The sequence below is a fragment of the Nelusetta ayraudi genome, unplaced genomic scaffold (assembly GCF_046127955.1).
Source record: "Nelusetta ayraudi isolate G7.1 ecotype Tasmania unplaced genomic scaffold, CSIRO-AGI_Nayr_v1 ptg000060l, whole genome shotgun sequence".
In the NCBI taxonomy this organism is placed as follows: domain Eukaryota; kingdom Metazoa; phylum Chordata; class Actinopteri; order Tetraodontiformes; family Monacanthidae; genus Nelusetta; species Nelusetta ayraudi.
The window spans coordinates 5,610,523-5,624,052 of NW_027466110.1; the positions used below are offsets into that span (position 1 = coordinate 5,610,523).

Below are 13,530 nucleotides of genomic sequence, written 5' to 3' on the forward strand. Positions count from 1 at the left end.
GCAGGAGGGGTCAGAAAGGAAAGGGGGAGTCGGGGGAGGCGGGGGTGATCTTGGCTTGGGTTTCAGTTGAGTATAGGAGCACCCCTCAACCTAATCCCCACCCCCTTGTCCAAACCAACTCCTACCTCCAGGAGTCACAACCTATCCCAAAACATGCGGCTTCATTTCAGCGGCAGCCCACCTCCGCCGTCCCAGAACAGGAGGAAGAGCAGGAGCAGCGGCATGAGACTGTAGCTGCAGCACAGAGGAGCCCAAGGAAGAGATTTTTTTTTTTCCCACGGAAAAAATAAAGTTGTGGTCTGGAAATATCTACAATCTCTCGGTGCAGCCTGCTTTTTTTATTTTTTTTTATTAATATATATTTACAAATCTTTTTTTTTTGTTGTTTAATGAGAAAGGGACCTCGGGAGAAATAGTTACAAACCACAGCAGCCAAAAAAAACATCTCCCCCCCCACACCCACCCCGTGGGAAAAGACAGCTTCTCAGGGTCGCAGACATGCAGCCGCTGACCTTTGCCTGCGCTCTCTCTCTTCTCGTCTACATCTCCACCGGCAGAGCAGAAGCCAACAGGTAAGTCTGTTTGTTCTAATCCTGCCTGTATTCCTGTAGCAGGTGTAAACTAGACTCAGGTTTTTCCTGAGACTCAGCTGCATCATGTCAGATAGGTATTAATGCATTAAAGTCTCAATGGAGGTGGATGTGCAACAAGTACTGACTGTTATACAGTCTAGAATGACACGAAATGATTATATTTTCCTATTTTAACAGCATTTCTTAGATAAGCATCATACACTCGTTATTGGGCGTATTTGAAGTAAACTGGATTGTGTTGATGCCAACGCCGCTTCCCATATAGCCGGCACCGGAGCAAGTGTGTCATCTATATGTGGCTCAGCAACTGCTAGTTGCAGGGAGAGCACCTGTTACGCTTATAGGAAGCATCGGGGGCCCTCGAACTGTGGGCTATTCTGGTGCTTTTCAATCAAGTCTCAGATTCCTTCAGTCCTGATGGAGCCGGAGCGCTGCTTAGAAGACGCTGCTAATGTGACACCTCAACCTGAGGGCTGTGAGAGGATGGAGATTCTGGTGTGCACGCTCATTCGCAAAGCCATTATGCCCCTGAGTGAAATCCACACGTTCTAAATACACGCGCGCAAGGTGACCTATACGTTCTGCCGGTTATTTTCGATGTTGCATGGATTCGATTGGCAGCAGCTGAAATAACCCTGTCACCCGACCTTCGCAAAAGTGATGCAGCTGGAATTTGAGGGTGGAGTTTAAAAGGAAAAAAAAAAAAAATGAAGATGAGGACACGTGTTGATCTGAAGCATTTGATTAGTTTGTTTTTCTCTGTCTGCGGCCGACATCCTGCTGGCCGGCTGTGAATCCACAGGGAACTCCGCTTTTATCACTGAGAGGGTCTCACTGGGAAGACGCCTCGCTCAGGTTGCTTGTTTTTCCACTCCTTAGGACACAAAGTCAGGAGGGAAAGGAAAGCACGGAAGACAGGGCCGTGGTTAAGGGCACTGCTTTGTACCAGGCATTAAATCAGGGCACAGTGCAAATCCTGCCTACACACTCTAATCATACTTCTTCCCTTCCCACCCTCTCCTGTTCCGCCAAGGCACTATCGACAAGTCCTTACTGGAAGCCAGGCAGGTGTGTGCCGCTACGGCAGGAGACTGGAGTGCTGCTATGGCTGGAAGAGGAACAGCAAAGGCCAGTGTGAGGGTGAGAAGAACATCTTCATCCATCTATGGCTCAGATAAGACAAGAGGAGGTGTCCCTTTATTTATCCCACAATGGGGAAATAAAGTGACATACAGTATGCTGCGTTCTCAGAGGATGAGGCAAACACACAGTTGGGGGTGGGGTATGAGTGTCCTTTCTGATGTCACAAAGGGCTGACGTGCAGATGTGTCCCTTGAAGCACACACTTGGTGAAAGTAAAGGGTGGACCCTTTTTTTGTTTCTGGGGACCTCACTGTAGACACATTACACAGCTGTGAAGCAAATACTGCATATTGCATATTATCAGATGGGACCCTAACTTCTCAATAATACAAACTGCTATATTAAGAAAGATAATTTTTTTGTAAATACAGATAAAATCAGTCTGGCCATCCTGGAGTTGAAGAACATTGCCTTCATCGTAAAAATATGTGTTTTGACTCTACCCAGTCATTATCTGACCACTGATATTTATGGCGGTATTTCCCTCTGTGCTAAATGTTTCACCAGCTCTGTGCGAGCACGGCTGCAAGCACGGAGAGTGCGTCGGCCCCAACAAATGCAAGTGTTTCCCGGGATACACTGGCAAGACGTGCAATCAGGGTAATGTATATGGGATCTGGATGCCTCCGCCGTGACAGCATCTACCCCTCCTGTTTAACGTGCTGCAACAAAACTGAACCAAATCTTGTCCGCAGACCTGAACGAATGCGGCCTGAAACCTCGTCCCTGTGAACACCGCTGCATGAACAGCTATGGGAGCTACAAGTGTTACTGCCTCAACGGCTACACAGTGACGGCAGATGGATCTTGTGTCAGTGAGTAGCTGCCGTGAGCTGCCCTATGCAGAACAGGTCAGTCTGACGAGCCGGACTTCTGGGCTTTAACACACTTGTTTGCACACCCAGATTCCAGGACGTGCGCTCTGGCTCACTGTCAGTACGGCTGTGAGGAGGTCCACGGGGAGATCCGCTGCCTCTGCCCTTCTGCAGGCCTGCAGCTCGGCCATGACGAAAGGACTTGTGTTGGTAAACTGTCAAACTGGCACGATCATTTGACGTGATTTAAAGCAAGAAAAAGTGAGAAAATGTCTCAATGAGTGGCAGGCCTGAGCAAGAACCATGAGATGGAGCAGCCAGATGGGGCAATAGCTCTTTTCCACATCAGGACCACAGGGGTGAAAAATATTGGCTTTGGCTCCAATCCGTCTGATGATTGGGATCTTTTGAAAGAGTGGAATGATGCTGCGATTATTAGATTATAGGCTTTAATGGCATGCTTGGCTGGGGAATCAGATGGGTGCAATTACGCTTCACATTTGCCCACAAAAATAAGCAGCTGCAGAGACAAACGGGTGCAGAGCAGGGAACATTAGACACTCGTTATTGACGGTGGAAGTTTTTCCTTCCACACGTGCCAGTCAGACTGAGTTCAGCGCTTGGATTACAACAGGCCTTTACCATGTCCAAAGTGATAACGCACATTAAGGACATTCAATTATTGCTCCTTGTCACTATTCAACAAGCACAATTTGTTCATTCTTTTCTGTTTCCTTCCTTCTGTTCTACAAATTAAAATGTTTTTTTTTCGACATCTGGCTTTCAACTACAGCCTGATTTTAAAACAAAGAAACTAAAGATGTGCCAGAGCAGAATGCATGGACTTTGACAGACACAGAAATCCACCGAGGACAATTTTAAGAAGAAAAAGGCCATGGGTAATGGGCCGACAACAAGCAATACTCATTTCGTGCCAGCTTTGAAGCGAGTCCATTTGAGCGCAGCGTGACCTGCTCTTGCAGGTAAAATGCTTGCGGAAAACTAAATGAGCACAGCAGCGGCAGCTGGCCCAGCGCAGCCGCAAAATACCACAGGCAGAGTTCTACATTGCTCTGAGACAATAATAAAGGGGAGACATTAAGTACTTAGCCGTGAAAGCCTTCGCATTGGAAAGGCTGCAGGGACAAAAATGGAAAAGCCATTACAGAAACAAAAAAAGCAGTGCATACACTGGCTTGAGGAATATGCGCATAGAGCTATTTGTACTCCATATCCACATATGCTACTGTATTAATCAACATGACCACCAAGGCTGCACATTATGTTTCCTTAGAGGCACTCAAAGGCATTTGAGCCATATTCATTTATTTGTTTTGTCCAAAAAAAATAACTTTCCATATCATTTCTTTTCTTTTCTTTGTCTCTTTAGATATTGACGAATGCGTCACTGGGGAGAACCTCTGCCCGTACAACAGGCAGTGTGTGAACACCTTCGGCAGCTACTTCTGCAAGTGCCAGGAGGGCTACGATCTGAAATACGTCGAGGGCAAGTACGACTGCGTAGGTAAGCTGATCCAGCTCCACGCCGAGCCCCGACTCACAGGATCACCGCCACTCAGCAGACGTACGAACACTGCTTCTTGCGCTTCTTGCAGACCACGACGAGTGCACGACCGGCACGCACAAGTGCAGCCACCACGCGGACTGCCTGAACACACGGGGGTCCTACAAGTGCAGGTGCAAGTCTGGATTCAGAGGGAACGGCTTTGAGTGCTCTGGTGAGACCAAGAACTGCATCACACCAGGGAAAGAAATAAGGTGTCACAGGTGGATCATACACAGATTTTAAAAAAACAAAACAAAAAAACAACAACTCCTGTATAGACTAATTCCCAGGTGACAGAAGCCGAGCAGAGATTCTAAAATATATTTTGCTCTGACGCTTTCCGCAGCCCGGCCAGGTTTTAGTCTCATCCTCATCCTTACAGAGTCACTGATCCGAAACCCACCTGTCTTGAGTTAGACTGTGCACCCTGCCGGCAGCAGAGCACAGCAGCAGGTGCTGCGTCAGATTTGCCAAATGTCACAAGCAGATGCGTCACGAGCGCGAATGAAGATGCTTTTATGTTTCTGTAGTCAAGCCATTTTCACAGCGGTCCTGGGACGGAGACAAGGGCAGTGCGGACGATTTCCTCAACGGTGAGATGGCGCAGGAGTCCGAGACGCTGCTTCCACTGAACCCACTGGCTGCTTTGCGCTCGTCCCTCTCACCTTTTTTGCTCGTGGCTGGAAATGTCGTTGCTTGACATTAGTTCTAGGAAACCCCAGCATGGCCCTTCTGCTGCTTTTTATTTTGTACAGCGAATGTGTGCGATAAATCCACACAATAAATATAGCTGTGATGCTTCATCTGCATGGAGTTAAAAAAAAAAAAAAGAAAAAAAGCAAGGATGGCAGCTGCGAAACTGCAAAAAAGAAAAGAAAAACGATGTCTCCGGTTCATGATTGTGGTTCCACATGTCAGACTCTGATCCCCCTTCCTTCCTTCCTTCCTTCCTGCAGCCATCCCAGACTCCCAGGTGAGGCCGGAGGTTCTGGGAGGAAACCCGGACGACGAGGACATCAAGAACGTTATCCCCGAACCAGCGGCCACCCCGCCTCCCGCCCCCCGCCAGCAGCCTTTTGACTACGACGGCGAGGTCTACACCGGGGAGGAGACTGAGGAGCAACCGCAGGCTAAATTCCCTGAGGAAGAGGAGGAGGAGGAAGAGGCCGTTGACAACCAGCTCAATCCAAGAGGAGACGTTTTCAGTGAGTGCGATGTGTCCTCTCTGTGCCCCGTCTGCATGGGTGGCCCACAGGCTAATGACCTTCACAAACTCTCTGTGGACCTACACATATATGGCTTTTGTGTCTTTGTAACTAGGATGCACCAAATTTTGGGGATTTATCTCATGCATCCATCTGGTAAAAGACCATTAAATACTGTTTCAAATGGAAGGAAAAACTTGTGAGGATCCTTATCGGTTTTACTGCCAGTTGAGCCGTGGGTTGAGTTTTTTTTTTTCCCCACTAACATTTCATCTTCTTCACCTCCTTCTGTGTCTTCCGAGAACAGTTAGAAGCGGTTGTCTGTTTGATTTGTACCAACCAAACAGAAGCTGCAAAAAGGTCAGGTCGCATCCACAAAGAGATGGCGCTTTTAGCTTTATGTCCGCCGGTGACCTCTGTCTGCTCTCAGGCCATTTCAGCTGTTCTTGGAAGTTGTTCCTTGGCCTTAAATATGACCCTTTTGATGTCAACGAGCTGAGACGTGTAAACTAGCCAGGACGGAGACGTCCCAGGCCTTTTGAATGGAACCCTGGGCCATGGTTTTGCTACCCATAAGCTTAATCCACAAGATATGTTCTCCAGCCGTCCAATCCTTTCGAGAAAGGGGGTGAGTGGAGGGGGCAGAGTGTGGTCATTGGGTGCATGTCATTGTGGGGCAGTTGCACCCCGTCTCGCCACTAACTTAGATCTTTATGAAAACACCCGAGTGTTTGCTAAAAGCCTGATGACAAGAGGAGACAAGCCCCGAGACATCTTTCACCTCCGGGGAAGGAATTTCACTGTGCCAGCATGTCAGAGCCCAGGCACACACACACACACACACACACACACACACACACACACACACACACACACACACAACCTCATGGGCCTGACCCATCCCCCACTACTCCAGGAAGGAGGGTTAGCAGAGGATGCTGCAAAGCCATTTATTATGTTTTCCCCGAAACAGCTGTTGTGCCAACAGACCTAACTCCAGGCAGGAGAGTCTGTCATCAAGCCCTCCAGACCCATCTAACACTAGCCCACTCAGGGTGGGTAGGTTCAATAACTCCAGCTGTCAGTGGGTTGCACCAGGAGCTTTTTAAAAACGCTCGGAGGGGAGTGGGGCAGTGTCCTCTCGATCCATCTGACGACTTGAGTGAAAGCAGGGCAAGCCCGCACCTGTCGGTGTAGAGGCCCTTTTTGTCTTTTGTTTGATCAGGGAAAATTGTGTCTATGGCATCCACACTCCCTTTAAATGTTTCTACATCTTCAGGGCAAAAGACAAATTGCTGGTTGATCAGCACTACTGCCAACACTTTAGGTGTGTCCTGGTTCATTGCATAGACTTGCAAGTGGGTGAAAATGGGCAAAAACAAACCGTGAATTAAGTCATTTTTTTGTTCTCTTCAAACAGTTTCGGAGGACTTTGAATCAGTGTTTGGCCCGGATACAGACATCAAAGAAATACAGATAAGACCAGTTCAAGAAGGTAATGGAACGCCACTGTTTGTTAGACGCGACTGTTATATAACGAACATATATGTGACTAAAGTGCTGAGGTGCTCTTTTCATTTTACTTGACAGAGTTCATCATGGACTGCAACTTTGATCAGGGCGCATGCGAGTGGGTTCAAGACAAGGCTGATAACATCGACTGGAGTGTAGCATACCACAATGACGGTAACATCACGATAATCAATGTGCTACTACGAGTAACTAAAAACACTATCAAACGGAGGCTGACGAGATGGACTGGTGGGAACTGAGATCTTAGCGCGCAAGTTAACTCTTACATTCTACGCTGTCATTAAGGTTCTGAGTACTACATGGCTTTGAATGGGCTCATTGGGGAACCAGAGGATACAGCAAAGCTGAGGCTTCTCCTCAGCGATCGGGTCCAGCAGGGCAGCTTCTGCCTTACCTTTGACTACCGCGTGGTCGGACGTAACGTGGGAACTCTGAGGGTCCTGCTGGATAACAACGCTTACCCAGTGTGGGAGCAGAGCCACAGCAGACAGCAGAGCTGGCAGACAGAGCTTCTCACCGTGGCCTGGAAAGCAGAAGCCCCAGAATCAGTGAGTAGTGTTTTAAAAGACGGACAGCTATTTATATAAAACTGTAACTAAAATAGAAATCATTTCCCGATTTTCAGATTGTCTTTGAGGCTCAGCGTGGCAATGACGTCGGGGGCGAGATTGGGCTGGACAATGTTGTGTTGACTTCTGGCCCCTGCTTAGAGCACGCCGACCCCAACTATTGAGAAGCTTTAACCTGGACTGCAAGAAGGTCTAATGTGGCACGTGTCAAAGATTCCTGGTTCCTGGCAAATTACTTCATGGACAGACAGTGACCAACATTGTGCACCTCTCTGTGTTGCACCATCAATATTTCCTGTGAAATCTGCTTTACAAAATACACATAACCCAGATCTCAGGAATATGTGGAAATACTTGCTTTGTCACTCATTTTGTTGTATGCTTATTTCTTTGTGTATGCGGAAGTGCATTGTTGAAGCTATCTAAATGCAATCTTGATATACAATGTGAATTATTAGGTTCAATATATATTGATCAACTCTTGGATGAATAACTTTTTTTTTTGAAGGCCGGTTAGTTTATAGGGTAAATCATACCATTGCATACTATGTCTGCTGTAAATTACGCTTTCATAATAATGTAATAAACTTTTTTTCTATGTTTAAAACACATCTTTCTTTTCATCCTTTTGTGTGCATATATGGGTGCACAATCAAAACTAATTCTGTCAACTGATCAACAAGAAGAAAACGCCACAGCAGTAAAAACATAAACAAAAAAAAAACGACATGAATCCTGGCATGAGCCTCAAAAAATGGAATACAATATGAAAAAAGTCATCTACTTTATACTCCATACTTAATAAAGCTTGACTAAGACTTATTCTCTTATAATGGTGTCGAATAGGAAAAGGCTAACTGGTCAGTCTTAAATAATAGCTGGTGAGGAAATGACTCGCATTTGTTTTCTCAAAATGCCGAAATAAAAACGTCTTCAAGATGCCAAAACCAGTCGCCTTAAACTTTAAGACTAGGAGGACCTCAACGACTGAGAAACTTCACAGACAGAATGCAGAACAACAGCTATCCCTCCTAATTATTTCGCTGCTCTTGACCTTTCACCTTTCATGCTGCGAATCCATTTCCTCACGTACCATGACCCTGTGCTTCTTAGTAAAACTGCGTCACTTAGAAAAGTGACGTAATGCGGCGCCCACTCGTTCGAGTGTGACGTTGTACAACGGATACTTGGAAAATGTCTCCCTCTGGTGGCCAAAAGATATGCCTACATATTTAAATTGGTGTGTATTTTATAGAAGTGTGTTACTGGTTAGCAAAGACCAGCCGGTTCTTCTCATCACCCACGGTTCAAAGGTAAAGATTGTTTTGTTCCGCCTACAGTCCTGGTGCGACGAAAAGCTATTTTTAAAATATCGCTAAGAATGCTTTCAGTAAAGGGACGAAACATTTACTTCGACTCCAGATCACATGATCCGGCTACCCCGTCGCTTGCATCGTTAGCTTGTTAGCAGCTAGCTTCGATAGCAGCGAACACTTCTGGCTAACCCAGGAAACGGTTCTGCCAGCTGGACGTTTTCTGGAGCCTCATCAATAAGACGATCTGTCACATACATATGCGTATATTTTAAAAAGCAATGATTGAGGATCCTTACGTCATCTCTTGTTAACTCTGCAGTAGCCTTGGTTTATCTGTGAGGTACGTTGACTGACACTGCTGTTCATCTGCGGACATGAGCCAGCGAAATTAGAACGCTGTGTTTCATCAACTTAGATTGTGTTTGTTTGTGTTCCTTCGTTGGTGTTAGCCCAGCTGGCTGGCATTTAGTGAGCAAACCCTGCAATTGCCACTGTCGCAAAGTTTACAGCTTGTTCTAAATCGTGCAAGCCATTTTTCTCAAGCTAAATCGTCACTGTCATGAATGGTAGAGATGGTCAGCCTTTGAGGAGGGAGGGCTAATTCTGTGCGTTACAGTGATGGCAATCCCCATCTACAAGTACAATAATTGGCCAGATGCAAACCACAAAAACTGTTTCTTCCAACCACCGTTTGTGTGTGTGTCTGTGTCTGTGTCTGTCTCTTCCAGCTGCCTGATTATTGTCTCCATAGCTGCATCCATAAACATAAAACACATGAGCATGTGATCAAGGGTCCAAGTCTACAGTACATGATTTGGAAAAGTGGAACAGTTCTAAATCAGTCTGAGGTGAGTTTAAGCCAACCACATTTTTATTTTATTTTTTAAAATAAAGTTTGGATGTAATGATATCAATACAGCACTCTTGAATTGATCCAAAGTTCCATATTCATTGAGGTTTGTTTACATATACGATAGCAGGATATTAGAATAAAAGTCACAGGGATATTTTGATGTCACACACTTTATACCAGGAAGTCAGGCTAATCGAAGCTGTCATATGTCCACAATGACAAAGAGTACCATGACATTTGCTAGCTTTACATCCTAAATCTTTAGTGGTCAACATAAATAATGCTGATGTAATGTTTATCTGGTAAAAAATACTATCCGACTATTCTTGCATGTCTTCTTCTAGGTAAGTAATCTTCAGTCAAACTGGTCCTCGTGGAGTAAACAGCCATGACCACAAAGACATCACTGCTGAAAGTCATCTTGCTGGGCGACGGTGGCGTCGGAAAAAGCTCCCTGATGAACCGTTACGTCACTAACAAATTCGACGCACACCTTTTTCACACCATCGGCGTGGAGTTCCTGAACAAGGAGCTGGAGGTCGACAGCCACCAAGTCACTCTGCAGATCTGGGACACGGCAGGCCAGGAGCGCTTCCGCAGCCTCAGGACTCCTTTTTATCGCGGCTCCGACTGCTGCCTGCTCACCTTCAGCGTGGACGACAACCAAAGTTTCCTCAACTTGGGCAACTGGAAGAAGGAGTTCATCTACTACGCCGATGTGAAGGAGCCCGAGAAGTTCCCGTTCGTGGTCTTGGGTAACAAAGTTGACGTCACGGAGCGGCAGGTGACCGCTGAGGAGGCGCAGCAGTGGTGCCAGGAGAACGGCGGCTTCCCGTATTATGAGACCAGTGCCAAGGATGCCACCAACGTAGCGGTGGCCTTCGAGGAGGCAGTGCGGAGAATGTTGGCATCAGATGAGAGAACGGACCACCTCATCCCCACGGACACAGTCAAGCTCCACAGAAAGCCTCGCTCTGCCACTAGTTGCTGTTCCTAATAGCCAGGACTTCTCACTAACGCCAACATACTGTCATGCCTATTATGTGATGAGGCTGTTTAGGTGCACAATGTCTTAGTGAAATCTATTCTAAACCAATGGCGCTACTCAGTTGATGATTTATTTTTTTTTGTTCTTGTTTTTTTGAAGTTGCAAGTTGGACTCCTGAAGAGGGGACACACTAAATTTACCACAGTCGCAACACAAGTAAAATGAAGCCACATTTGGGGAGGCTTTGGGGAGATAACATAGACCTTTGAGTATATTTAATCTTCACTCAAGGTGTGAGCCTCAAAAAATGTCCTGATAAATGGGAGATGATGTGAAAAAAAAAAAGAAAAAAGTGTGACTTAATCCTACATTCTGTGACCTAAAATATACATAAATGTGTTTTGGGAGTGCAATTATAATAGGGTACAATGGGGGTGAATAATTAAATAACCGAACTGGTCTGATTACCTTCCTCATGAATTATGAAGTAGCTGCAGCACTTTGTGTAACTAACCAATCAAGGCTTTTTGTGATGGTCACCCTTTAATTCTTGTCCGTGCATATTCTGCCTAGTGTCTAAATGACTTTTTTTGCTGAAAGCACTGTGGGAGAAGAGTCCCTAACAAAATATGCATATTAAAGCAACGATAACATGCATGGCATTATGGTGCATTCATTTTCGGGCACTCCTTTGTATTTTTTTTTTTTTAGACTGGACTGTTTTATTTCCTGGAGAGCCATGTAACAGGATAGTTGCCAGTAAGGAGTATTACTTATTCCTCGGAACTGGTTGTTTGAATGACTCATTTTGATATTTAAAGAAATGCCACCAATATCTTTTCTACTTTGATTTGCAATATTTTTTCCCCTGCAGCTTTATATTTAAAATCACGAAAACTTTGTGTAACATTAACTGTTTCTCTTTCAGAGTTGATTTATATTCAAAGTTATACTACTGGTATGCTGAATAATAAAATGACCCCAGATGCTTGACTCTCAACATGTGTTGTGCTTGAGCACCGCCTCAAACTTTGAACTACGTTGGATGCAGCTACTCTCTTACTACTAATTACTAATAATACATAAACGAGTATAAAACAAAAATCTGCATTATTCATAGGCGTTATGTGTTCTTCAGCCCACAGAAAGACAAAACAGTAAACGCCATGAATGAAACCAAGATAACTGTAGGGATGAGGAAATGCTTTATAGAAATCTGTGTTAATTATATTTTGCATTTTAAAGAAGACAAATTAAACATTCAGACAAAAAAAAAAAAAAAGTCAGGTATATACAACAAAAATGCGATGGATTACAGTCAAAGCACAGATGGCACCATCAACTCAGCAGATGCTTCTTCCCCAGAAACTGGACTTTCCTCTCGAAAGCCGTTGAACGGATAGGTGCGTTGATCTCATAGAATGGATTCATTGCAAACTACAAGACAAGAGAAATGTATTACAGACTGAATGAAAACCTGACCAGATCGTGAATCTTGTCATGTCAGGCAGACCTTACCTTGATGTACAAATCATATACGTCATTGAAAAAGCTTTTGATTCCATCTTCCTGTCGAACATCATGCAGCATGATGAATCTTATATGTAGACAAAATGGTTAAAGAAATTCTCTTGGATAGAACATGTCATAAACAGTGCAAGAAAGCCCTGACCTTGTTTCTGATTGGGGAGGAAAGGAGAGAAGTGGGGGGGAGCAGAAGTAATGCAAGAGAAACCAAGATGTTTGATAGTAAAGAAACAGCATTTTTTTTTTTTGTCTTGCCCATCTGCTCACGCTCAAGGGAAAGGAAAAGGGGAAGTTAGGGAACAAATAGAAGAACAACTACAAGTTAAGGAAGTGTGAAGGATGGCACTAACAAAAGACCTCCCCTGTCAACTGCCCTTAAGGTTTGTACAACAGGCTTGATGTAGGCTTGGTATCTTAAGATTTTTCTTCTGAGCTTTAACCCCAATACTGTGTTGTTCATATTTTGTTGCCAAACCATAACGTGACATGTCAATCAGAAAAAATAAATGAAGGCGGTGAAAAAGGATATGTCCTGCAGTAACAAATGCTGACACGAACCACTCATTAAACTTGTCCACAGCTTTCAGGTACATGTTGCTGGACAGCCACATGTTTTCATCGACTAGATCCAGGGATGCATGGGCGATGAACTGGTTCAAGTGGCGATGATCATCCTGCGATCAATCAATGAAAGATATATACTTTTTTTTAATACTTTATTAAACAGAAATAGAAATAAATAGTGAAGTACGAACACTGATGTCTTGATTTTTCAATGGTGAGTGAAACTGCTCGTTCAAAACATAAACACTGATCTCATGTGTGGTCGTATTACCTTTGATTCTGGCTTTCCTGTGGGTAAGAACTCCATCTCGAACACTGGGTTGTCCTTATGACCAACCATGACAAAATAAAAACTTCCCGACATGTTTTTCTTCTTCTTTTATTTACTGTCGAAGAATTCTGAAACAATTCAAACCAGGAGATGGTTAGCTACGTGTTAAAACGAATGTCAGTCCTACCGAATATATAATAAGTCGTCAGATAGCGAGCTACCGTTAGCTGGTGTGCATCGCAAACCCTCCACGATCAATTTAAAACATTCTTGTCAAACTAGATCAACCAGTTGCAACTTCGATATCGAATAAAACGGATCACGGGCGCAAGCATAAAGTACAATAAAGTCAAGTGTAATAATGGTAATTCGGCTGTATGTTTACCTGTGTATTTGCTTCCTGGTGAGCGGTGAAGACGGTCGCATAAAGATGACGACAGAAACAATTCGACAATATGTGATTTTTTTTTATTATTTTTTTTTGGGGGGGTGGATTAATTCAATTCAGACTGTGTTTTGAAATATATATGTATACATCATTTCAAAATAAAATAAAGTTGAACCTAAAAAGAGAGAAGAAAAAAAC

The 13,530-nt window shown here is 44.5% G+C and overlaps 3 protein-coding genes across 5 annotated transcripts; 2 read left to right on the forward strand and 1 right to left on the reverse strand.

Moving 5' to 3' along the window:
- Positions 1–105: 105 nt before the first annotated feature.
- Positions 106–8,020, forward strand: egfl6 (EGF-like-domain, multiple 6). 2 transcript variants are annotated; one of them, XM_076040364.1, is made up of 13 exons: positions 106–572; positions 1,627–1,733; positions 2,244–2,336; positions 2,432–2,551; positions 2,642–2,761; positions 3,942–4,076; positions 4,168–4,290; positions 4,649–4,711; positions 5,075–5,323; positions 6,744–6,818; positions 6,914–7,009; positions 7,142–7,404; positions 7,482–8,020. In XM_076040364.1, the coding sequence occupies exons 1-13, from the start codon at positions 499–501 to the stop codon at positions 7,587–7,589; spliced, it is 1,626 nt and encodes a 541-aa protein (XP_075896479.1). In that variant the 5' UTR covers positions 106–498; the 3' UTR covers positions 7,590–8,020. The 2 variants fall into 2 exon arrangements, with proteins under 2 accessions (XP_075896479.1, XP_075896480.1); XM_076040365.1 differs by lacking the exon at positions 4,649–4,711 and having other exon boundaries at positions 116–572; positions 7,482–8,017.
- A 559-nt stretch (positions 8,021–8,579) lies between these two features.
- rab9a (RAB9A, member RAS oncogene family) lies at positions 8,580–11,582 on the forward strand. 2 transcript variants are annotated; one of them, XM_076040122.1, is made up of 3 exons: positions 8,580–8,738; positions 9,470–9,589; positions 9,939–11,582. In XM_076040122.1, the coding sequence occupies exon 3, from the start codon at positions 9,983–9,985 to the stop codon at positions 10,589–10,591; it is 609 nt and encodes a 202-aa protein (XP_075896237.1). In that variant the 5' UTR covers positions 8,580–8,738; positions 9,470–9,589; positions 9,939–9,982; the 3' UTR covers positions 10,592–11,582. The 2 variants fall into 2 exon arrangements, with proteins under 2 accessions (XP_075896237.1, XP_075896238.1); XM_076040123.1 differs by lacking the exon at positions 8,580–8,738 and adding an exon at positions 8,877–9,081.
- A 186-nt stretch (positions 11,583–11,768) lies between these two features.
- Positions 11,769–13,464, reverse strand: trappc2 (trafficking protein particle complex subunit 2). Its single transcript, XM_076040124.1, has 5 exons — positions 13,330–13,464; positions 12,945–13,072; positions 12,635–12,783; positions 12,101–12,182; positions 11,769–12,019 (listed from the first exon to the last, which is right to left on the reverse strand). Exons 2-5 carry the CDS (start codon positions 13,035–13,037, stop codon positions 11,921–11,923), a joined length of 423 nt encoding a protein of 140 aa, XP_075896239.1. The 5' UTR covers positions 13,038–13,072; positions 13,330–13,464; the 3' UTR covers positions 11,769–11,920.
- Between the last annotated feature and the right edge of the window lie 66 nt (positions 13,465–13,530).

Bases quoted from the DNA above. Each gene is read 5' to 3' on its own strand.
- trappc2 (XM_076040124.1), bottom strand. From the start codon at position 13,037: ATGTCGGGAAGTTTTTATTTTGTCATGGTTGGTCATAAGGACAACCCA. The intron at 12,183-12,634 runs CCTTTTTCACCG...TTGTCTACATAT, and splicing joins TTTGTTACTGCAGGACATAT to AAGATTCATCATGCTGCATG. The intron at 12,020-12,100 runs GTAAGGTCTGCC...CTTGTCTTGTAG, and splicing joins TATATGATTTGTACATCAAG to TTTGCAATGAATCCATTCTA.
- rab9a (XM_076040122.1), top strand. From the start codon at position 9,983: ATGACCACAAAGACATCACTGCTGAAAGTCATCTTGCTGGGCGACGGT.
- egfl6 (XM_076040364.1), top strand. From the start codon at position 499: ATGCAGCCGCTGACCTTTGCCTGCGCTCTCTCTCTTCTCGTCTACATC. The intron at 573-1,626 runs GTAAGTCTGTTT...TGTTCCGCCAAG, and splicing joins GGCAGAGCAGAAGCCAACAG to GCACTATCGACAAGTCCTTA. The intron at 4,291-4,648 runs GTGAGACCAAGA...ATGTTTCTGTAG, and splicing joins GAACGGCTTTGAGTGCTCTG to TCAAGCCATTTTCACAGCGG.